The following is a 24187-nucleotide window of genomic DNA, read 5'->3' as shown; positions in this document are numbered from 1 at the left end:
TTTGTTTTGTATTGTTAGGTATTACTGCACTGTTGGAGCTAGGAACATAAGCATTTTGCTACAAAATGTGTGTATAATAACATGTTATTTTATTTTTAAACAACAACAAGGCCCATATTCACAATCCATCTCAGAGTAGGAGTGATGATCTAGAATTAGTTTTTTGTTTTTTACCTTTATTTAACTAGGAAAGTCAGATAAGAACAACATTTTTAATGATGGCCTAGGAACAGTGGGTTAACTGCCTTGTTCAGAACGACACATTTTTACCTTGTCAGCTCAGGGATTCGATCTTGCAACCTTTCGGTTACTAGTCCAACGCTCTAACCACTAAGCTACCTGCCGCCCCAAGGACCAGGCCCAGCCTTTATTCATTATGATCTAAAAGTCTAAACTGATTCTAAATCAGCACTCCTGCTCTAAAAAGCATCCCAGCCATCTAATCTAATCTAGTTGGACAGAGAAAGAGAAACACAAGCATTGAAACATAAACATACAGTAAGTTAAAGCATCACGTTGAAAATGATCCTCCTCTTCACACAATCATTCTATCCCCTTTAGTCACTAGATTATGTACATTATAAAATAATTGTTGGTCTTCCCCTTTTAATACTACACTTACAGATCAAAGAAAAAGGGGACGTAGTGCCAGTTTGAGTGCTCAGCTTACAAAAGCAAAGGCCCTGGGGCTTTTGATGGTTTTTTGGCCCCTTTAGGGTTTATTTCTGAACTGGTTTAAAGTGGGTAAGAGAGCTGCTGTGTGGCCCTACTTCTGATTGGGACTAACCAAATCCTCAGCACACGAGAAATTGGCACGTTGAATTCCCCTTAAGGCCTTCCCACACTGTATGTTGGATTCAGTCTTTTACGATTGTTACATGTCACACTGTGAGATGTAACCATTGTTACATGTCACACTGTGCGATGATACAAAATACAAATATTGATGTCAACCTGGCCAAATTGTACGATTTGTTTCAGTTCTGTCGTCACATTCTGCGATTGGCTTGCGAAGCTACGTCAGCCGACGTAGGCTACGTCAACTGCAGCGGTGTATTTCATCTGCACATGTGCCAGCACCAGCAGCGCAAGCCTCCCGACTGAGTTTTAGAAATTGTTTCACATACAAACTTTATATGTCCAAACTCAGAATGAAATAGCTTCCCAAAAATAACATGGTCCCTGTGGTAGAACGTTTATATTGATTGACGATTTTGTGCATTTATCAAACACCCATCAGGTAGCCTGATTTCAGATGTGTCATGTAAACAAGATTATTAGGGAAATCATTGTTCTTGCAAAGCATGTACATCTTGAAATAAAACAATTATATTAAATCAGTTCAGGCCGTGTTTCTATTGGTCAGTCACCAGGAACAGCAAAAAATGTCTGACATTGACAGAACTTTGTCGGAGCCTAAGACCGCACGCAGTGGTACTTAAATCGGAAGACCTACACCCTGTCACACTGAACGAGCCAAGACGTCCGACAATCGTTTATGCGATGTGGACATTTTGTCTGGGACAGCAAAATCAGGGTATAAGACGGCAAAAATCCTACAGTCTGTTCGGGGCTTTAGTTCCCCTTGGTAGCAATGAGGCTCCCAGCTGGGCCTAAAAATTACAGTTTTTCATTAATTGCTCTGCCAATCCATTAAAACCCGCTATATTTAGAGGGCCATGGGAGATCGCGCTGTGAGATTAATGTAACGGCGTGATTAAATTTGAAAGTGCACTTGTTACCTTTTAATTCACGACAGCTTAAGCATATCTCGGATCGGTCGTTGAAAGCATAATGAATGCTTAATGTACACAAGGTCAAGTCATGTTGCAATTACTGCTGTATGTATCATGAGGAGGAAATACATTAATAGTTGTTGAACCAAGTAGATGGCACTCAGGGTCACTAGCCTTTCCCACTACAGAGGAAAATGAACTGTTGTACTGAACACTAAACCACAAATTTAGTATCCCTCTTGTTTACAATAAAGACAAGAGCATACCTCTTGTTAACTTGATTTTGACCATTAATATACTTAACACCCCGTTAACTTTAGACAATTTGACCCGACTACATCAAGGCTCATGAGATGGTTTCATTGCATACAGTTAATGACCAATGATAGAGAGAACTCACAAAATGGTACTATAATGCCAAGACATAGAACGTTGATTCGGGCATACAAAGTTTGTATGTGAAACTATTTCTAAAATGCATACTTTCAGTTTTTCCAAACTCAGTTGGGAGGTTTTCACTGCTGGTGCTGGCACATTCACAGATCAAATACACCGCTGCAGTTGAAGTAGCCTACGTCGAAACAGTACTATAATGGCAATAATTTTTTTAATTGTTCTTATTTAACTAGGCAAATCAGTTAATAAGAAATTCTTATTTACAATGACGGCCTATCCCCGCAGCCAAATCCTCCCCTAACCCGGACGACGCTGGGCCAATTGTGCGCTGCCATATGGACCTCCCGATCACGGCCGGTTTTGACACAGCCTGGGAATGCAATACAGTGCTTTAGACCGCTGCACCACTCGGGAGGCCAAGTGATATAAGACACGACATTGCACCTGTTAAGACTCCAGTGACGCACCTGACTGGATAGTTCAAGGGGATGAAACGGTCACCAGTAAAACAAAACAGGAAGCTCTCCAAGACAGTAAACTGAAGCTGAGAAAGAAACAAGTGGGAACACACTTGGAAAGCACCTGTGACTGCAGAACAGCACTGATCGTCTGATGCTAAAACTGTTTGTTTTAGTTCAACTGAAGACCCTCAGTGATTATCTGGCCCAATGATAGGCTTCGGCGGCGCTGAACAAGTTCAGAGAGAAGCGTAGCTCCCAAATTTCCATCATGACTCTCATTCTGTGGTTTAACTCTCACAGTCACACCAATACCGTAGCATCGTTGTGTTAGCCTGCTCCCAGATCTGTTTGTGGAGTCTTGGAAATGGCCATAGGAGTTGGAAAGACAGCACAAACAGATCTGGGACCAGGCTGTCATTGTGTCATATGCCTAAGAATAAATAAGGCACACTGGCGTACCACACATCCCCACAGCCCACGCAAGGCAGGGTGGCCCATGGGCTCTGGGGCCCCCTGGATGTCCCTTGCTCAGACCTTGCGTGAGGGGTGGGTAAGCCACTGACTGTAGCCTTCAGCGCAGAACGTTTTTGCAACATTTCCATAACGTCTCCATCTGCCGCAGTTTGGCAACGTTGTTTTCACTCATCTGTCTCCGCTAAGTGGTTGTGGGAATGCTCCTACAACATTTCCACAACCACTCTGCTGCAGCTAGTGTAACGTTTTATAGCTAATCTCATGCTATTCTACACATATTCCCATGGGGCAGAGAGGAAATGTTGCAGTTTTTGCTAATCTTGTGCTATTCTACACATTTTGCAATGAGGTTGAGAGAATTTTGAATTTTTAAAGCAAAGAAAGTTCCTGCTATTCTACACATTTATTTTTTTATTTTGGGGGGGGGGGGGGCCCTAGAGCCCGCGGGCCTTCCTCAACTTGCGGGGGCTGCGGGGGTGTGTGGTACGCCAGTGGCTACAGTATGCATACTCACTTCCTGCCAAACATGCGCAGTGTGAAGTTCTTGGTGGTGTGGGGGCAGCGGATGGCGGCGGTGGCGGAGGGCAGGACTGGGCTGGAGGAAGAGGAGGAAGACGAAGAGGCCGGCGAGGCAGAGGTGTAGGGTTCGTCTCCATCCTGCAGGGTCTCGTCAGGGTCGGGGGAAGCCCCCGCTCCTTCCTGCTCCTCCTCGGGCTGCTCCATGGCCGATGTTCTTAAACGGTTGTTTCTCAGTTCTCTCTCACACACAGAGCTTCTCCTCTCCTTTCAGAGGAGTCACAGAGTCCACACAGCCCCAGGCCAGGCAGCAAGAGGCCATAAGAACAACAAAAAAGTTCCCAGCAGCAATAAGCAGCAACTACACTCTGGCCGTTCCTTCCCCCATTCAAAAAAAAAAGGGAGGAAATTAGAGAAAAAACAAAACAGGAAATCGACAATTAGTCTTCCGTATCCCTGTTTCCTTTCTCACATGTCAAGTTTGACACAAGAGCGGAGAGGAGGGAAACTCTACAGAGACAAACTTGGTGTGTGCACTCCTCGTGTGGTAGTCGCTCACCACACACAGCTCTGTTGAGCTGCAGGCAGCAGTATCATTCGAACTGAAATGTCTCTCCTGTTCCTCCACAGGCTGGTCTGGTCTTCTCTCCCAACTGGCTTCCTCACTCTCTTCCTCCAATGCCACCGTCAGAGGAAGCCTCTCTCTCCGCTCTGCTGTTCGTGTTTCCTGGTCAGGCTGCTCTCCCTCTCTCTCCTGGCACTACTACTACTCTCACCACCACACAACACACACTGGCTGGCTCACCTTCTATGGGACTATTTCAAACAATCCAGGAAGTGTCATACCCAGATGAAGCAACAAGCAAGAACATGTACTACCTGTGGCTTCTTGTTCGCATACGTTCCCTCTCTTGCTTCAGTGTCATCTCGCTTCCTTTCACTCTCTTGCACATACTTTTATCTCCCACTCATCTCTGTAGCTCTCCCTTGCTTTCTCTCTCTGTCCCTCCCCTCCCTCTTACTTTCTCTCCCATTGGCCGTGAGTATTAATGTGAGTGCGTTGCCACCTATTGGTCGTTAATGAAAAATGCCTAAATTGAGTGTGTGGAAGGGAACGAAAATGAGCTAAATGTGTCCAAATATCCAAATATAGCCTAAAGCATGTCGAAAGCTGACAGCATACAAGAGCTCAACCTAATTTATTACACATCCTGTTTAACCACAGAACCACACGTCTGCTTATTATGATAATAAGGAAGTTGCAGGTCCCATTGCTTCACTATACAAGGGCATGAAATTAAACAAAAGCACCTATTTTTTTTATTTGAACACATCAATCCATCCCTCTATTTAAAACCAGGCGGTATGTATAACTGCCTGACCAAAGTCCTGCCTCTCACTTCGATCACATTTCCAGTTCCCCACTCTCTCTTTGCAATGTACTCCGCTCCGGCTTCCCTCCCACATACGCTTTACATAAAGATGGGTGAAAAAATGCCCACGCCATCCATCCATCTATCCAGCGCTTTTTTTTCACACACACCACCCCACTTTTAGCGATAGAGAGTGCCGCAGCAGAAGCTGAGAGTTCACACGGCCGCAGCAGTGAGTCCCACGCAGAGATCTTCACCACATGCGCGTGGCTGCCACCTCCCCTGGGCTCCCGTTATGAGCTGGAGTTCAGCTCGGTGCACCGCTCTGAAGGATAGCCAAAGTTATTTTTTGACAGCCAATTAAAAAAAAAAGAGGTGCAGTGGGCACCTGGCGGATCAGCGCGATACTGTAATAATCCGAGGCTGTTTCCAGGATGGGTCGACCATCTCACTCCACAAAATGTACAACTCGGGTCATGATTGCGTAACAGAAATTGGGTTATGATGATACCTCCAGGAATGATGGTGATGTGGTGCCCCAGTTTCGGTTTGTGTTGCATATCAAGGATTACAGTTTGTGCCATGACAGCTACACAGGCCCAGACTGGAGGGATGCCCCAAGCAGATGTTTTCAAATGGAGATAAGAGTTGCAGAGCTCCGGGGACACAGGACGACACAGTAGGAAAAAAAGGACACTGTGGGTCTGAAATGGCACCCGATTCCCTACATATTGGACTACTTTGACCAGAGCCTTATGTAGGGAATAGGGTGCCATTTCGGACACAACTGGGTTTTACCTGAAGTAACCAAGGCAGATACTTTTATCAATGACGTCAGGAAAGGTCAAAATTAATCAAAACAAAGTTAATTGTGTGTATACTGTATCTCGGGTTTTATTGCTTATTATACCTCACTGCTCACTAAAATGTATGTCACATGAGCACACCACGTCATGTCTTCACTCTCTTCCCAAAGTAGTGGGACTGTTAGATAACACATTGCGGTGATTGCACTGCTCAGGTTATGGAGGGACTCAGTCCTTCTCCTAGCTATTAAACCTCGATGAAAATACAAGATCATTGATGCCAGTCTTCTCTGTGACCTGTAACCTTAGATAACACATCACAGAGTATCAAATCAAAATCATCTACGCATTCTGTGTATTGCGTTTTCAGAATGCAGAGAACATGGTAGATGACAGAGTATCAAATCAAAATCATCTACGCATTCTGTGTATTGCGTTTTCAGAATGCAGAGAACATGGTAGATGACAGAGTATCAAATCAAAATCATGTGTTATCTAAGTTCCTATTATCCAGAAGTCAAATATCAAAACCTCAACGAAACAATAACAAATAGTAGTAGGCCTAAGTAACAGCAGTCAAACATGCCTATGGCATTTTCTGTTGAAAATCACAATGGAACAGCCACCAGTTTTGGGAATAGCTACATCCCCTACTGTACAAAATTCTGTCTATACAAATGAGCACCCCTATGGACAAATCATTAAATCTACATTTAGAAGGACACATTTCCCAAAATCAGTAATCCCCTCATCCCCCCCTCATTTGGATAAGTGAAACGCCCAAACATAAGCCATGGGGAAACGAAGAACACTTTGCATGGGTGTACAGTCTAGTCAGTTTTTAGGCCATGGTGGTTTTCATTAGGGCACACAGTAAAAAAATGTTTACAAAACATTTTGCAACAGAAAAATAAAACTAAAGCGTATTTCATTGAAAACGTAGGGAGGTTTGTCCGTTTTCCTCCGTTTAATGCCTTAATAAACATGACCCAGGTTATAGTTCATATCAAGCCTAATCAATAGATATTTTTTTTGTATTATGTTTAAACTTACTGTATTTCACAAGGTGAAAAGTAATGCAGAGGTATGTGTAAGAGGTTGTATGTATGTTACAACATACGTTCAGAGGGATGCAGAGGCCAAATATTGTACAAGTGGGTGATGATGATAGCAGATATTTGGGGCAAACCATTTTGGAGTGGTTTGGGCTCCATCTAGTGAAGATACAGTGTAATTCAATCATTGAGGAAGATGCTGAGTGTGCGATGACAATTACTCACGCATCATGCCTCAATATTTAGATTTGAAAGCAGACTAAGGACTGAATTGACATGTCAACACAGCTAAAAGCGATAAAGCCAGTCAGACATAGAAATGAAATGTTCAGGGGATAAATGCCTATCATAGGACGTTATACAAACACATACATTTGCAATACAGTAAAACAAAAGGCCATACGTGAGCAACCATGCAGTAGAGAAGTGATTTACTTTACCGGCAACAAAAATCCATATCATCTGCTTTTTTTCCCTTTTTTTTTTTTTTTAAACCAACACCCACACATGAGCCCACGCAGACAGAGGACATATGCTTTCTCTGCTGCACCAGCGCCAACAGAAAACAACAAGGCAGCAGCCAATGTTCTAACGATAGGATACAGCACAGAACTACATTATTCCATTATTCAACTGGTACAATTTTACTTTGGTGTGTTTAGTCAAATAAATTGTGCAATTAATCAGAGTAGGTTGGTGCCTCCCACATTACCTGCGACAAGACAAGATCCTTTTGCACTGATGTTTCTTCATTTGTGTTTATGTCCTTTCAGTCCCCTATCACTTGACGCAGACCACAAAAACCTAAACTCAGAGTCCACAGTCTGTTACAAGAGACTAAAAAAAGTCACCAAGAGCGAGCCACCCTTAAAGCCTTTTTATTGTTCTCCATATCCTGATTGAACTTCCCCATTGTTACGGACAATATTACTAATCATCTTCTTCCTGTTAAGAAACTGGAAACCAGTACTAAGGTATTACAAAATAGGTCTAATGTCTTGTGTAAGTGATTGCAGTGGCACTTACAGCAATCACTAAACATCTTCAAAAAGAGAGAAAGGATTGATGTTTAGTGACCATGACCAAAGGCCTCTTTATTTCACATCACATGGTCAAACCACGTTGTAAAGTAAGCAGAGAAAAATGAAAACTTATACTACAGTATAGTCTCAGTGGTTTTCTATATATAGTATATGTGTGACTGGGTTAATAGCTATTCGCTTTGGTCATGGGGTGCACTTGTTACAAGGGACCTGCGATTAATGAATATACCATGTTACAGCAGGCCCTCATAAGCCATGCAGGCATGGGTTCATAACAAGCAATCACATGAGCATGTACTGTATATGCTGCTGTGGTTGCCTGACAGGTCATTTTGCCAGCCTGTGCAGTCAGTCTGCTATTTTCACAAGAACAGCAGCACTATTTCAGTCCTACCAGCTCCAGCCCCGGGGCTATAGAGATAGAGGAGAGACTCGTGGCTCCCACAATCCAGAACACCACAGTATTGCATGGCAGCAGATAGATGTGTGTTCTCACATTGATGACGGTTTCTTTTGATGATGAGGGAGTCGAAAGAAAAACAGGTCTTACCCAACAGGGTCGCGGTTTCCCCCGTTCTGTGCGTGGGCAGGATGGGGATTGTTTTTATGGTTTGACATTTAAGGTCACTTATCAATTTGAACCCTTCCAGTAAACCTCCTCTGCCTGGCTGGCTGTCATGACACATCAGTGACAGAGGTCAGCTCATGGGGCCGAGCAGAGTTAGTTATCACACAACAAAACACACAGACAGAATCGGATATTACGAGTAGGACACCATCTCAACACTGAATGGAATTGACAAGGAGCGGTATTATGCAATGCTGGTCAGATGCTATTCACATCTGAATGCTATTAACAATGCTGTTCTATTGCAACTGGTTACAATAAAACTACAAGGGGAAGTACACTGTGAACACGTTAAATTACAAAATAAGAATTGGACATATTCTGGCAAACTAGAGAAGCTACACTAGTCTATGGCTTGGTGTGTTATGAAGTGTCATGTGTTTCCAGTGCAGGCATGATGAATATACAAAAGACACCAAGCACAGCTTCGATTTTCATCCTTTTCAATCCAATACAGATTTTCATAAAACACACACACACACACACACACACACACACACACACACAAGCAGAACCACCACTCCATATATGCACACTTCAACAGCTATCCCAAATGAAGTAGAGAAAAAGGCCCTCCTCTTCCCTCACTCAGCACTGTACCAAACAGGAACGGGCAGATGGAACATTCTGCGGCACAGCTGTGTCCACCAACCGGTGTGTGTGTGGGTTGTAGCATGCAGGCAGTGTGCATTAAAGGTTGACACGGGAATAGGACTCCTACAGGACCAGCAGGGAATGTCAAGTTCTAGAGTCAAGTTCAGGACAGTTGAAAAATTAAAGACTTTGTCCAAAACTTGAGACACAGCTAGTCAGCTAGTGTAACTGAAAGACTTTGTCCATATTTTTTGAGTAACAGTTAGTCAACTAATGTAACTGCAAGACTTTGTCCATTTCTTTAGAGACCAGGGGCCTCATTTATAACCGTTGGATAAATTTAACATTAAATATCTGCGTGCCCCATTTATGAAAAGTCAGTGCACACACAAAAATAGAGATTTATAAATTTGGCGCACGCCATACTTACCATATTTCCCGTTATAAATCCGACCTGTCATAAAACTGTGTGCGAGTGAACGAGCATTGCAACTCTGCTTGATTAACACCCATAATTCACCTTTTCTGGTGACAATAACGCCCTTATCTGCTGTATACTTTGGAAGTATTGGAATTAGGCCAACATTGTATATCTAAAGGACATATCAATGGCGAACTTGATCAAATGTCTTTGGATGTGTTGGCAGAATGGTTTTTTTTGCAGGGACATTTGCTGTATCTGACCGTTTCTGAAACACAAAAACAATTGCAAATTGTTGTGGACCTGTAAACAGATTATTTGAATTCAATAATGTTTTGCATTTACTTTCTCCCAAACCTAAATATGCTGCACTGCCCGTAAATTCTGAAACATTGTCTACTCTAAAAATTAAGTACAGAAGGCCAACTTACAGTGGTAGTGACACACTTCAATGTAGAAGATCAACTGTCTGTTCACCTGTATGTTATAAAACAGCACTCCCTTTCAGATGCATAGAGCAAAAACTTGAAATTACAATGGCCTGTCTATCTAATAGCTCCAACTAAATGAGATGTCCATGGTATTTTGTTGTATTGCTACTTCGGGAATATGAACTCATCATGGCCAGAAAAGTGCAATAGTTATGATATGTATTGTGCTTATAAATTAAATATCGTCTATGCTGCTCGTGAAATTTGACATTACAGTATTTAGATGTAGCCTACAAACGTCAATGAAAATGGTGAACCATCTATTCTACCATTAAGATGCGCTTCGAATCGGATCACAAAGAGTAGGGGTCTCCAACAGGTAGATTGCGAGCTACCATTAGCTCGCTGCCCACCTACGATTAGCTAGCCAAGCAATTCTGAAAGTACATTTTCTCATGTGTTCCATCGCAAACTGTCATAAACAAAATGCTCCTGGCTACTATTCAATCAAAGCCAAATTGACATTATCCCAACCCTGGTTAGCCACTATTGGCTTAAAAAGCCAAACGCAACACAATATCTGCCAATTAATTTCCATCAATATTGCCCCCGTCTGTATGTTTGGTGCGCGCGTTTGTTTATCACGCCGTATGTAGCCAGTTAGCGATGCTAATGATAACAGTCGTGTGGGTAAACAGACTTTCCCCCAAAAAAACCTTCTCAATTAAATGTTACCTGAAATAACTATATCATGATTATTTGTATCAATTCGGTGGCCATTGTTTTACAAACTCTGCCATGACATGTGGTGCAGCAGTAGACCCAACATAAACATCGCCAGACTGACACATTACTCTCTTGCTAGATGCGCAATTACATTTGTTAGTATTTTTTCCAGACCTCAAATGGTCTTCTGATGTGATTTAAGCATAGACATGGACTCAGAACATCAATTTTTGTTGTTTCTCTAAGAATAATTGTAATATTGAGAGTTAAAACACTGAAAGAAAACCAAAACCAGGAAAAAATAAATAAATAATAGAAAACAGAACTCGGCATAGGGGGAAAAAATACTTTAAATACCGGCAGCTTATTTGTTTACTACCGTGAAGAGGGTCCAATTAAATGAGAGATGGGGAAAACGGTAGCCTATCCTAACTTGTTGTAGGCCTATAGGCTATTTCGCTAGAATGAAACCGTCAGAGTCAGAAAAGTTGAGGAATCTATTCTGCAATGATCATGGAAATGAAATAAATTAAAGGAAATAGATTTCTAATTATTTTAGAATGCAAAGATACAAATAAATAGATTTTTACTCTTCTTACCAGCAAATGATTGCATCTTGTCATTATATTTAGCTACCTGTTTTTTTTTGTTCTGAATAAGTCATCATATATTCCCCATTTGCACAAGGTTACTAGGCGACTTTTGCCTTTTTGCAATGCAATACTTCAATCACTGGAAAATGTGCATATGCATGTTCTAAAGTTCGCAGGAGGACAAGCACATTCTCAGTATATTGTGCCTCTATGTTTAGTGGAGATCTTCTGTTTATAAAGTGATGCGGGAGGGCAAAAAAGCATCTAACGAAGCACACCACAGCTGAGGCAGGCGTTAGATTACGAGCGTTTTCAAGTGGAACGTTAATGACGATGGTTTTGAGAAACAGCTTGGAGATTTAACGATGCAACCACGAAGGTTATAACGATGCACTTCGTCGTAAGATGATTTGGGAAACCGATCCCAGGTCTGTTTGGTTCTAGGGTAGTGATGTGCAGTTGGCGAACGACTCGTTCTTTTTTAATTACTATTTTTACTGACTCGAGAGTCATGATTCATTTTTCAGAGTGACTCGTTCATTTTAGTCATTCGTTTCGCCTGCTGGCTGCAATGAATAAAACAGGATTAATAAACACTCCTCCGCAGGAAAATAGATCGTGCGCAGGAAAATAGATCGTGCTGCAGAAAGTATCAAACAAAAATATATACAAGTTTTGAACTGTTAATTGATCGCATGGTGCAAGAAAGAGTGCAATTAATTGACTATTGAATGTTATTGACAACCAAAACATACAGCCTGCTTCTGCTCAACAAACTCGAACTCGAGAACGAATCGTTTGGGGGGTTGTTGCAGTTCATGAACGATATTGTGCTTATCTGCTTCCCCGCAGTCAACTCATGCAATTGAGTCGTTCACAATCAAGTCCAGTTGCGGCAGCAACTAAACCTCATTTCAAAGGCAGTATCAATAAATAATCGTATTTGTATGCCTAGCAATTATCTGAAGGTCTCAATCACAAATGACAGCTGCAATAAGGCTCCTATGGCGAACGAGGCTCGTAGAATCATAATTCTTTCGAGTTTTTAGTTCCTCGTTCGCCGGTCGGGGGTCCTCCGTACTCGCAGGATTAGCCTACTGAATCAAATGAACGAAATAACGAAAGATTTGTTATTTTGACAGAACGAGTTGAAAAGATCTGAGTCAGTAAAAAGAGCCAAACTTCCCATCACTATTCTAGGGGTATTTAAAATGTATTTGGAAACGAGTCGTTTTAAATATTTATAGAAATTATTAGAAAATAATTTCAAGTACTTCATATAGAAGAAGTTGATTCTGCCACAATATTTGAAAACTCATATACACAGAAAATAAGTATTTGAAATTCAAATACGCATGTATTTGAACGCAGGTATTGTAGTGACACAGCTAGTCAGCTAGTGTCTACCAGAATAGGCTAATCTAAACTCAATGCAACCATCAGGTAAAATCATGACAGCCAATACTTCATTGTAATGACCATGTTATTTAACAGCTTATGGTAAGTAAGTAATCAAAATGTGATACTTGAATGCAACAACTCGGCATGGCATCTGCCACCCAGGGAGCATCATGGATGAGCTCATTTCCTTTTATGCATCATTCCCTTTAATGTCTGAATCAGAACCCCCCCTTTGAGGATTATCTCTGCTGGACACCGGGCTACTCTCTGTCTGTCCCTCTGATGAATTAAAGTAATTTAAAGGCAATGGTTTGATGTGCCAGCCCAGGTGTCCTGCCCAGTGCCCACCCTCTCTCCACAAACGAACACACCACCTCTGACTGATTCACTCGAACCACTGCTCAGGTGACGTGCAACAGGGCTGCCAGATTCAATTAAGACGCCCCTGGTCAAAGTAGTGCACTCAATAGGGAATAGGGTGCTATTTGGGATGCAGGTCGGATGTTACTGAGCTAGCTGCCTGCAGTAGGAATTACTTTTGGGGCTTGGTGTTCAAAGTTCAGTCAAGCAACCACTGTACTGCCGTTCTCCATTCTGTCAGTCAGTGAGCATGTTTACATGCACATTAATAATTATATATTAAACTGATCATGGCAGTAAGTTGAGTATGACATTAGTCATGTAAACACCTTACTCTGCTTATCTTAAATTGGCCTAAGGTCATAATCAAAGTAAGCATACGCCAATTGTAATATATATATAAACTGTATATATTAGTCCTGAGCGACATGGCCAAAATATCTTAACATGGTATTTTTCAAATGTTTGACGGTATGATGGTATTTTATGTATTTGAATAATACAAATTCTAAATTTGCTTTATGAGTAGTGCGTGACCATACAGTGGTAACACATCCATTCTAAGTGATTTCAATGGGTCTTTCTCCATTCTGATTGTTTTATACTGTTCAATTCAACTTCAACCTAAAATAATTTCCTGCATTTCCTGCACTCATTTGAGATCAATCCACACTGCCATGTTGGGCTGCATGATATGTGCAAAACAATTGCCTTATTTTTAACCAGTAATTCCTACTGCAGGCAGCTAGCTCAGTAACATCCGACCTGCATCCCAAATAGCACCCTATTCCCGATTTGACTTGCAATTTAGATTAAAACACTTGGGTGAACTGTTGGAATCATGGAAATAGAATGTTTATTCTAATTCTGTAGTTAGAATATAATAGTGGGCACTTTGAATACTGTGTTGTTTGACATGACAACAAATGAAAAAAAACAGGGAGGAGTTATTGTAACAGGCTAGGATGATGTTCAGTGTTTCTTAGGGAACCCTATAATCTTTGCTACTGTAACCGATGTGAAATGGCTAGTTAGTTAGCGGTGGTGCGCGCTAATAGCATTTCAATCAGTGACGTCACTCGCTCTGAGACTTGAAGTAGGGTTTCCCCTTGCGTTGCAAGGGCCGCGGCTTTTGTGGCGCGATGGGTAACGATGCTTCGTGGGGTGTCAGTTGTTGATGTGTGCAAGGGTCCCTGGTTCGAGCCCAGGTTGGGGAAAAGAGAGGGACGGAACCTACACTGTTACACTACATTAAAATGTTTCTTCATGTAGCCAACATATTCATGCTTCGCCTATTCCTCTTTGATTTAAGAAAATACTGTTGCACAAACAACATGCTGATTTAGTGCTATACCAGAACTGGTAACAGGCTGTATTAGCTAGCTATGTTTGCTCTGACTCAGTACATTTATTAGCTAGCTAGCTAGCCAGCCAGCCAGCTAACACTATTTAGTTTAACTTGCAAAGAAAAGACAAACTAGCTGTTTACAGATGTAAGAAACACAAACTAATCATGTAATTATAGAACACTTGTGGATTTATATTAAGAAGTAAAGTGGAAACAACATCATTGTCATCAACATTATTGCATGTGCTGCATTGACCATACAGACTGAATGCAAGTCTCTCTGGTCAAGCAACAACAAAAGCGCTTGTTTAGTGACATGGGGACAGTGCTATGTCTGTGTGAAAATTGGCATGGAGAGAGAGAGAGAGAGAGAGAGAGAGAGCGGAGAGGGATGACTCAAGTAGCGGTGTAAACTATAAAAATGGACGTCACACACTGAATATCACATTTAACAAACAAAAACATTCAAAACTGTTATCAAATGTAAAGTAAAAACCCAAACCGGTCAAAGCATCAAAGCATCAATAATATACAGTACCAGTCAAAAGTTTGGACACACCTACTCATTCAAGGGTTTTTCTTTATTTTGACTATTTTCTACAATGTAGACTAATAGTGAAGACATGAAAACTATGAAATAACACATATGGAATCATGTAGTAACCAAAAAAAAAGTGTTAAACAACTCAAAATATATTTTATATTCTTCAAAGTAGCCACCCTTTGCCTTGATGACAGCTTTGCACACTCTTGAAATTCTCTCAACCAGCTTTATGAGGAATGCTTTTCCAACAGTCTTGAAGGAGTTCCCACATATGCTGAGCACTAGTTGGCTGCATTTCCTTCACTCCGCAGTCCAACTCATCCCAAACCATCTCAATTGAGTTGAGGTCGGTTGATTGTGGAAGCCAGGTCATCTGATGTAGCACTCCATCACTCTCCTTGGTCAAATAGCCCTTACAAAGCCTGGAGGTGTGTTTTGGGTCATTATCCTGTTGAAAAACAAATGATAGTCCCACTAAGCACAAACCAGATGGGATGGTGTATCACTGCAGAATGCTGTGTGCCTTGAATTCTAAATAAATAACAGACAGTGTCATCAGCAAAGCACCCCCACACCATCACACCTCCTCCAGTTTCATCATAGCCCTTGATGGTTTTTGCGACTGCACTTGAAGAAACATTCAAAGTTCTTGACATTTTCCGGATTGACTGACCATCATGTCTTCAAGTAATGATGGACGGTCGTTTCACTTTGCTTATTTGAGCTGTTCTAATCATAATATGGACTTGGTCTTTTACCAAATACGTCTATCTTCTGTACACCACCCCTACCTTGTCACACAATTGATTGGCTCAAACGCATTAAGAAGGAAAGAAACTCCACAATTAAATATTAAATTAACAAGGCACACCTATTAATTGAAATGCATTCCAGGTGACTACCTTATGAAGCTGGTTGAGAGAATACCAAGAGTGTGCAAAGCTGTCATCAAGGCAAAGGGTGGCAACTTTGAAGAATCTCAAATATAAAATATATTTTCATTTGTTTAACACTTTTTTGGTTACCACATGATTCCATGTGTTATTTCATAGTGTTGATGTCTTTACTATTACTCTACAATGTAGAAAACTGTAAAATGAAGAAAAACACTGGAATAAGTAGGTGAGTCGAAACTTTTGAATACTCAGTTTATATACAGTACCAAAAAAAGAAACGTCTTCTCACTCAACTGCGTTTATTTTCAGCAAACTTAACATGTGTAAATATTTGTATGAACATAACAAGATTCAACAACTGAGACATAAACTGAACAAATTCCACAGACATGTGACTAACATAAATGGAATAATGTGTCCCTGAGCAAAGGGGGGTCAAAATCAAAAGTAACAGTCAGTATCTGGTATAGCCACCAGCTGTAAAGTACTGCAGTGCATCTCCTCCCTATGGACTGCATCAGATTTGCCAGTTCTTGCTGAGAGATGTTATCCCACTCTTCCACCAAGGCACCTGCAAGTTCCCAGACATTTCTGGGGGGAAATGGCGCTAGCCCTCATCCTCCGATCCAACAGGTCCCAGACGTGCTCAATGTGATTGAGATCTGGGCTCTTCGCTGGCCATGGCAGAACACTGACATTCCTGTCTTGCAGGAAATCATGCACAGAACGAGCAGTATGGCTGGTGGCATTGTCATGCTGGAGGGTCATGTCAGGATGAGCCTCAGGGAAGGGTACCACATGAGGGAGGAGGATGTCTTCCCTGTAACGCACAGCGTTGAGATTGCCTGCAATGACAACAAGCTCAGTCCGTTAATGCTGTGCCACACCGCCCCAGACCATGACGGACCCTCCACATCGATATTGCTCCAGAGTACAGGCCTTGGTGTAACGCTCATTCCTTCGACAATAAACGCGAATCCGACCATCACCCCTGGTGAGACAAAACCGAGACTCATCAGTGAAGAGCACTTTTTGACAGTCCTGTCTGGTCCAGCGACGGTGGGTTTGTGCCCATAGACAACGTTGTTGCCGGTGATGTCTGGTGAGGACCTGCCTTACAACAGGCCTACAAGCCGTGAGTCCAGCCTCTCTCAGCATATTGCGGACAGTCTGAGCACTGATGGAGGGATTGTGCATTCCTGGTGTAACTCGGGCAGTTGTTGATGCCATCCTGTACCTGTCCCGCAGGTGTGATGTTTGGATGTACCGATCCTGTGCAGGTGTTGTTACACGTTGTCTGCCACTGCGAGGACGATCAGCTGTCCGTCCTGTCTCCCTGTCTCTGACCTCTGATTGCCAACAAGGGTTTTGCCACCAAGTACTAAGTCATGTTTTGCAGAGGGGTCAAATACTTATTTCCCTCATTAAAATGCTAATCAATTTATAACATTTTTGACATGCGTTTTTCTGGATATTTTTGTTGTTATTCTGTCTCTCACTGTTCAAATAAACCTACCATTAAAATTATAGACTGATCCTTTCTTTGTCAATGGGCAAACGTACAAAATCAGCAGGGGATCAAATACTTTTTCCCCACTGTATATGCCATTTAGCAGACGCTTTTATCCAAAGCGACTTAGTCATGCGCCAGTTTGGATTTGGCTTCACTCCTATCACAGAGAAATACTTAAATCGATAGAAACAACTTGAATTGTTGCATCTTGTTTTGTTGTTGTCCTCCGGTGGCTAGCTAGCTAGTAGAGGTCGACCGATTAATTGGAATGGCCGATTAATTAGGGCCGATTTTAAGTTTTCATAACAATCGGTAATCGGTATTTTTGGCAGATTTTTTTTTACACCTTTATTTAACTAGGCAAGTCAGATTAAGAACACATTCTTATTTTCAATGACGGCCTAGGAAAGGGGGTTAACTGCCTTCTTCAGGGGGATTCGGGGATTCGTTTTTGCATCCTTCCGGTTACTAGTCCAACGCTCTAACCACCTGCCTTACATTGCACTCCACGAGGAGCCTGCATGGCAGGCTGACTACCTGTTACGCGATTCGGCAGCTATTCGGCAGCTAGTTAGCTAGGTTTGTATGCGTTGCTACTTTGTATGCGTTGTTAGTTAGCAACTTTTTACTTTTAGTTTTTTTGGAACCGATTCCTGTTGGAACGTTCCACAAATTACACCCACCGCTTCAAGCCTATCAACTCCCAAGATTAGGCTTGTGTAACCGATGTGAAATGGCTAGCTAGTTAGCCGGGTGCGCGCTAATAGCGTTTCAAACGTCACTCGCTCTGAGACTTGGAGTAGTTGTTCCCCTTGCTCTGCATGGGTAACGCTGCTTCGAGGGTGGCTGTTGTCGATGTGTTCCTGGTTCGAGCCCAGGTAGGGGTGAGGAGAGGGACGGAAACTATACTGTTACACTGGCAATACTAAAGTGCCTATAAGAACATCCAATAGTCAAAGGTATATGAAATACAAATCGTATAGAGAGAAATAGTCCTATAATAACTACAACCTAAAACTTCTTACCTGGGAATATTGAAGACTCATGTTAAAAGGAACCACCAGCTTTCATATGTTCCCAAGTTCTGAGCAAGGCACTTAAATGTTAGCTTTCTTACATGGCACATATTGCACTTTCACTTTGTTTTGCATTATTTAAACCAAATTGAACATGTTTCATTATTTATTTGAGGCTAAATTGATTTTATTGATGTATTATATTAAGTTAAAATAAGTGTTCATTCAGTATTGTTGTAATTGTCATTATTACAAATAAATACATAAAAAAAATATATATATAAAAAAATATGTAAAAAAATGTAAAAAAAAATGTTTAAATAAAATCTGCCGATTAATCGGTAGCGGCTTTTTTTGGTCCTCCAATAAATCGGTATTGGTATCGGCGTTGAAAAATCATAAATCGGTCGACCTCTACTAGCAAGATACAAAAAATTGTCACTTTCCGAAATTAGCCATGGATGGAGATAGGGATTTTACTTAATTCTCCTTACTGGCCAATGATTATAATGGCGATTCTGATCCAACCATAAAATACATTGTGCCCCTGGACTGAGAGGAAGATGTTCAATATGTAGCTAGATGTAGAAGGCTAATGTTAACTAGCTAACGTTGCCCATGAAAGGAAGTTAGGCTAGCGAGCAAGCATTTTAGCCAGGTAGCCTAGTACAACAAAAAATAAAAGCGTGTACTGTATGACAGAGTCGGAATGGCATTGGCGTTTCTCTACAAGTAGGGTGAGGCAACATGTTTTTCTACTTGCGCAAACACACACAAATCAGAACCATGGACAGCACCATCACTTTTAGCTTACGTTGATTGGACTAAATTGTTTTTGGTATCTTTTAGTTGTCACTGTATTAGACTAAGCATTGGTGATTTGATGACTTGAAATGTTGAACTTAAAATGGTGCTGGAATAGTGGAGGCAGCTCCTGTTTTCTTTGCGGCTTGCAGTAACTCTCCGTGGTTCTAAATCAATAGTTGCTTGGTAGTCCGAAAAATGCTGTAGGTCATGTAACTGTTTGTTACATGCAATATGCTTTGTGGACTTCACCATAAAGAGGTTGCTCACCAGTTTTGTGATGAAGCAAAGGTGTGGTTGAATTTATTCTTGCCTAGTTAAATAAAGGTGAAATAAAATAAATGTAAAAAAAGATAATAGTTAGATTTGAAAGTTTGCATGCTTTGTAGGAAGAACGATTTCCCTAATAATCTTGTTTACATGGACACATCTGAAATCAGGCTACCTGATGGGGCAGAAAATCACCAATCAAAATTCAAGTTCTACCACAGCGAGCGCCCATGATATTATTGGGAAGTTCAGACATATAAAGTTTGTATGTGAAAACTATTTCACTTCACTCCCGCAAAAGGAAGCTTGCTAGCAAATACACAGCTGTGACTCTGATTTAAGGGGTTTACATGTCCTAATGATTCGAAAAGACTTTGCAGAAAATCAGTAGCGGTGACTGGTTAAGCCAAGCCATAAAAAAAGCCATATTGCAACTATGTGTTGTGATAATTGCTTTGTTTGCTATATAACCTGTTAGTTCATATGCCATGTGACCATGATATTTTTTTTAATTAACCATTATTTAACCAGGTAGGCTAGTTGAGAACAAGTTCTCATTTGCAACTGCGACCTGGCCAAGATGAAGCATAGCAATTTGACACATACAACAACACAGAGTTACACACAGAATAAACAAAACATACAGTCAATAATACAGTAGAACAAAAGAAAACAAAAAGTCTATATACAGTGAGTGCAAATGAGGTAAGATAAGGCAATAAATAGGCCATGGTAGCGAAGTAATTATAATATAGCAATTAAACACTGGAATGGTAGATGTGCAGAAAATGAATGTGCAAGTAGAGATACTGGGGTGCAAAGGAGCAAGATAGATAAATAAATACAGTATGGGGATGAGGTAGGTAGATAGATGGGCTGTTTGCAGATGGGCTATGTACAGGTGCAGTGACCTGTGAGCTGCTCTGACAGCTGGTGCTTAAAGCTAGTGAGGGAGATATGAGTCTCCAGCTTCAGAGATTTTTGCAGTTCGTTCCAGTCATTGGTAGCAGAGAACTGGAAGGAAAGACGACCAAAGGAGGAATTGGCTTTGGGGGTGACCAGTGAGATATACCTGCTGGAGCGCGTGCTACGAGTGGGTGCTGCTATGGTGACCAGTGAGCTGAGATAAGGCGGGGCTTTACCTAGCAGAGACTTGTAGATAACCTGTAGCCAGTGGGTTTGGCGACAAGTATGAAGCGAGGGCCAACCAACGAGAGCATACAGGTCGCAGTGGTGGGTAGTGTATGGGGCTTTGGTGACAAAACGGATGGCACTGTGATAGACTGCATCCAATTTGTTGAGTAGAGTGTTGGAGGCTATTTTATAGATTTTACATTTACATTTAAGTCATTTCGCAGACGCTCTTATCCAGAGCGACTTACAAATTGGTGCATTCACCTTATAATATCCAGTGGAACAACCACTTTACAATAGTGCATCTAAATATTTTAAGGGGGGGTTAGAAGGATTACTTTATCCTATCCCAGGTATTCCTTGAAGAGGTGGGGTTTCAGGTGTAGATGACATCACCGAAGTCGAGGATCGGTAGGATGGTCAGTTTTACGAGGGTATGTTTGGCAGCATGAGTGAAGGATGCTTTGTTGCGATATAGGAAGCCGATTCTAGATTTAATTTTGGATTGGAGATGCTTAATGTGAGTCTGGAAGGAGAGTTTACAGTCTAACCAGACTGTAAACCAGATCTTAATCTGACTATTCAAAATAATCGTATTATTGTGTGCATGTAACTGTACTCAGTGTGCCTGTCTTTTGAGTTTTGAATAGCTATATGGGATAGGCCTCCATAGAAGAACAGTGAATAACTAATATGGTTAGTGTGCGTCTACAGAAAGTCTCTTCTGACTCAGTGTACTAGTTACGTTACAATTCATGGGATATGCATGTAGATCAACATAATTCCACCTCTTATCCAAATGACCTGAAATGACTCTCAAATTAATTCTGTGTCATTTCAAAGGCCTTGAAGGCACAGGAGCAAAACAAAGTTTCATTGTTTGTTATGGTTCATCAGGTGCTTCTCGGAGCAAACATCAGGTTGACATCAGGTTTCTTACCAGTGAAATAACCCTGACACTAGATTATCAGAAAACAAGATTACATGTGAGGGGTCCTCAGGAGACATATCTGTGAACCCGGTTCTCTCCTGGTCACTGTTCGCACACTCACACAGAGTGAGAGTGAGAGAGCCTCTCGGAGATCTGGCATGACAACCTGAGACTCCCCATACACTTCTCAACATGTAGGTTCATGTCCTTCATAAACATCTCCTTTGAGCTGCATTTCAGTGGTCATGTAAAATGGAAACCTGTTTCTGGCCAGTTAGTCTATCTATAATTTACATTTAAAAAAAGCATGACCACAGACCATTCAACCAATGTAGTATCATAATGTATAGTTGGCACCAGAGTGGTATACTACGAAGCAAGCTAGATCTGCTCAGGGTTTTCTAAAGCTAGCTAGCTCAGGCTTTATCCATATTACAACGGTGGATATTGCTTGCCAGCCTGCCGCTAACTCTAGCAGCCTTGTAACTGCTCGTGCATGATGCACGTGGCTAGTTCAAACTCTTCATCGAGACAATGCTGAAACAGCCATCAATGGGCGAGTCAGTGCCACATTTTCATTTGTGCCAAAATCAAATTGAAAGAAAAGGATTCTTGCAAATTCAGCAGGCTATGGTGTGAAATAGTATCGATAAAATAATTGTATTGTCATAAAAAAGTTTTACTGTGTGTGAAGTTTCAAATGCATTCTGTCATTTCTAAATGTGCAATGTGGTAAGTATTTTAACATTACAAAAAAAATTACACACAAAAACAATATTTGATGAATCAAATGTTTCTCAGTCATCTTACTCAAATGAAGTGGATGATGACGCAATCTTTGCGAGACGGAGGGAATCTGATTTCATCGGTCCTCAACTCACGGCTCAGACACTTCATTCAAAATAAATGGAGTTAGCCTGCCCCGGAGCAGGTTATTTCTAAAGGATTCGTTGCCATAGAAATGTACCTGGTCAAAAGGTAAGCCACTTTCGTGGTACCGGTTATCCCGAGTTGAACTCGGGATAACCAAAGTTACCTCAAACCTGATTCGTAGTATAGGGCTTAGGTGTGATTGGAACCATGTATGCCAGACATCTTGCTTCCACAAACACACAGGCCCGCCAACACAGGAAGTTGAACACAGATGGCATCATGAATGCAGTGCGGAGCACTTGAAATGACACCCCCCCACACACACACACACACACACACATCTTTTAAGGTCTGATAATCAGATTTAAGAAGCCACAGCAGCACTGAAAATGCAGTCCCTCTTTTTCAATAGACACAAGACACTGTTGGAAACACAAAAAAAAAACAAGTAGATGAGTCACAGTCCTATTAAAAGGAGCATTGTGGCTTTAATATCATTAGGATCTTTTAATGAGCCCTGTGTAGGTCTTTCAAAGGGTATTGTTGTCTAAGTGGGATATGATGGATATAGGCTTGTATCTCAGATGACAGCTTTGAAGAAAAAAAACAGACAGATGCCTCCTAATTGGGTTAATGTGTGAACAAGAACAGGATATCACTGGGGAGATGATACGGGTCGCTTTGTGCCTGTTTATGGATGATCAAAGTGATGATGATACCAGAACTCTCTCTCTCTCTCTCTCTAATTACATTTAGCCTTAGTCAGTGCAAAATCCAGCTGTTGCTTGCAGTCCATGTGTTGAGAAAAATGAATAGACAATGAAAATATTCATAACCCCTCCTCTTCAGGAAGTGAATTGGAAAGAGTGAAGGACCATGACTCTTTCATGCTTTGTCCTCAAAAAAAAAATTGGGACATAAATGAAAAAAATAAATAATAATAATTCTGTTATAATCAACTAGTCTACTAGCTACCCAAGTTAGGCTACTTCTGTTTGTGGGTCATGTTGGTTGGACAAAGGAGCAGGCATTATTGACAAGCATGGTTCATGGAATTATCAACAAGCACTGTTATATTGTAGCCTAGCCTAAAACTATTCTATAAAACTAGTCTATAATCTCATTCAAAACGTATTTAAGAGTTATAAAGGATATAACATTCACATTATCATACAGTGGGAAATACTGTATTTAGCAATTAATAATTAAAAGACTTGAATTCATGATTACGGCAGTCTGACTCCGAGGACAGCACTCTCAACCAAAGTTGACTGAAAGACACGGGTAACGTTAGTAGGCTATTTAAATTGTTATTATCGATATCCATTTACCTGTAGGATAGCTGTTTTCTTAGCGCGAGGTGCATGAACTCGTCCAGCTGGTTTTCCGTTGTTGTCATTTTGACAGCTCCCTTCCGTACTTTCCCGGACACCTTTCCCACAAAACTCTATGTAGGCCGATATAAAAGACTAATTTGGCTTTTGTTGTTCAGGAAAATATCCTCCTCCTCGATAATCTCTTCTAACCTCGTGGTCGCCATCTGTTCAGTGTGTGGAGGTTGACTGGAGTGACACATCTTTGAAAAACAAAGCAAATACGATTCCCAAAGAGGCACGCGCACCCTCGTAGACACATCAACCGCAGAGGGAGCTCGTCCAAATGTGAGGACCCGTTCATCATGAAAAGATAATTAGTTGAAAAAGAGTGTAAATGTACCCCAATAGTAACATTAGTTGTTACATTCATTTGGGAATCTGTACAAATAAAAAAACGAACATAGTAGGGAAGTCGATGGAATGGGCTAATAGGCCTACTACATTACCCAAACTGACTTTTGACCAAAT

The 24187-nt window shown here is 41.3% G+C and overlaps 1 protein-coding gene across 3 annotated transcripts in view; it reads right to left on the bottom strand.

Annotated features, from left to right (window-relative positions):
* The window catches only part of dgkzb (diacylglycerol kinase, zeta b), a 114429-nt gene extending 90464 nt beyond the window's left edge, over positions 1–23965 (bottom strand). Inside the window, exon 1 of one of the 3 annotated variants that reach the window (XM_014123989.2) lies at positions 23675–23965. In XM_014123989.2, coding sequence (XP_013979464.1) covers positions 23675–23742 — 68 coding nt within the window. In that variant the 5' untranslated portion in view covers positions 23743–23965. Of the gene's footprint in view, positions 1–3581; positions 5229–7529; positions 7718–23674 lie in introns of those variants that run through there. The other 2 variants (XM_014123990.2, XM_014123988.2) reach the window with 2 other exon arrangements.
* Between the last annotated feature and the right edge of the window lie 222 nt (positions 23966–24187).

Source organism: Salmo salar, chromosome ssa10 (assembly GCF_905237065.1).
Source record: "Salmo salar chromosome ssa10, Ssal_v3.1, whole genome shotgun sequence".
In the NCBI taxonomy this organism is placed as follows: domain Eukaryota; kingdom Metazoa; phylum Chordata; class Actinopteri; order Salmoniformes; family Salmonidae; genus Salmo; species Salmo salar.
The sequence above is the reverse complement of the archived record's forward strand: the minus strand, read 5'-3'. Positions and strand labels throughout refer to the sequence as shown.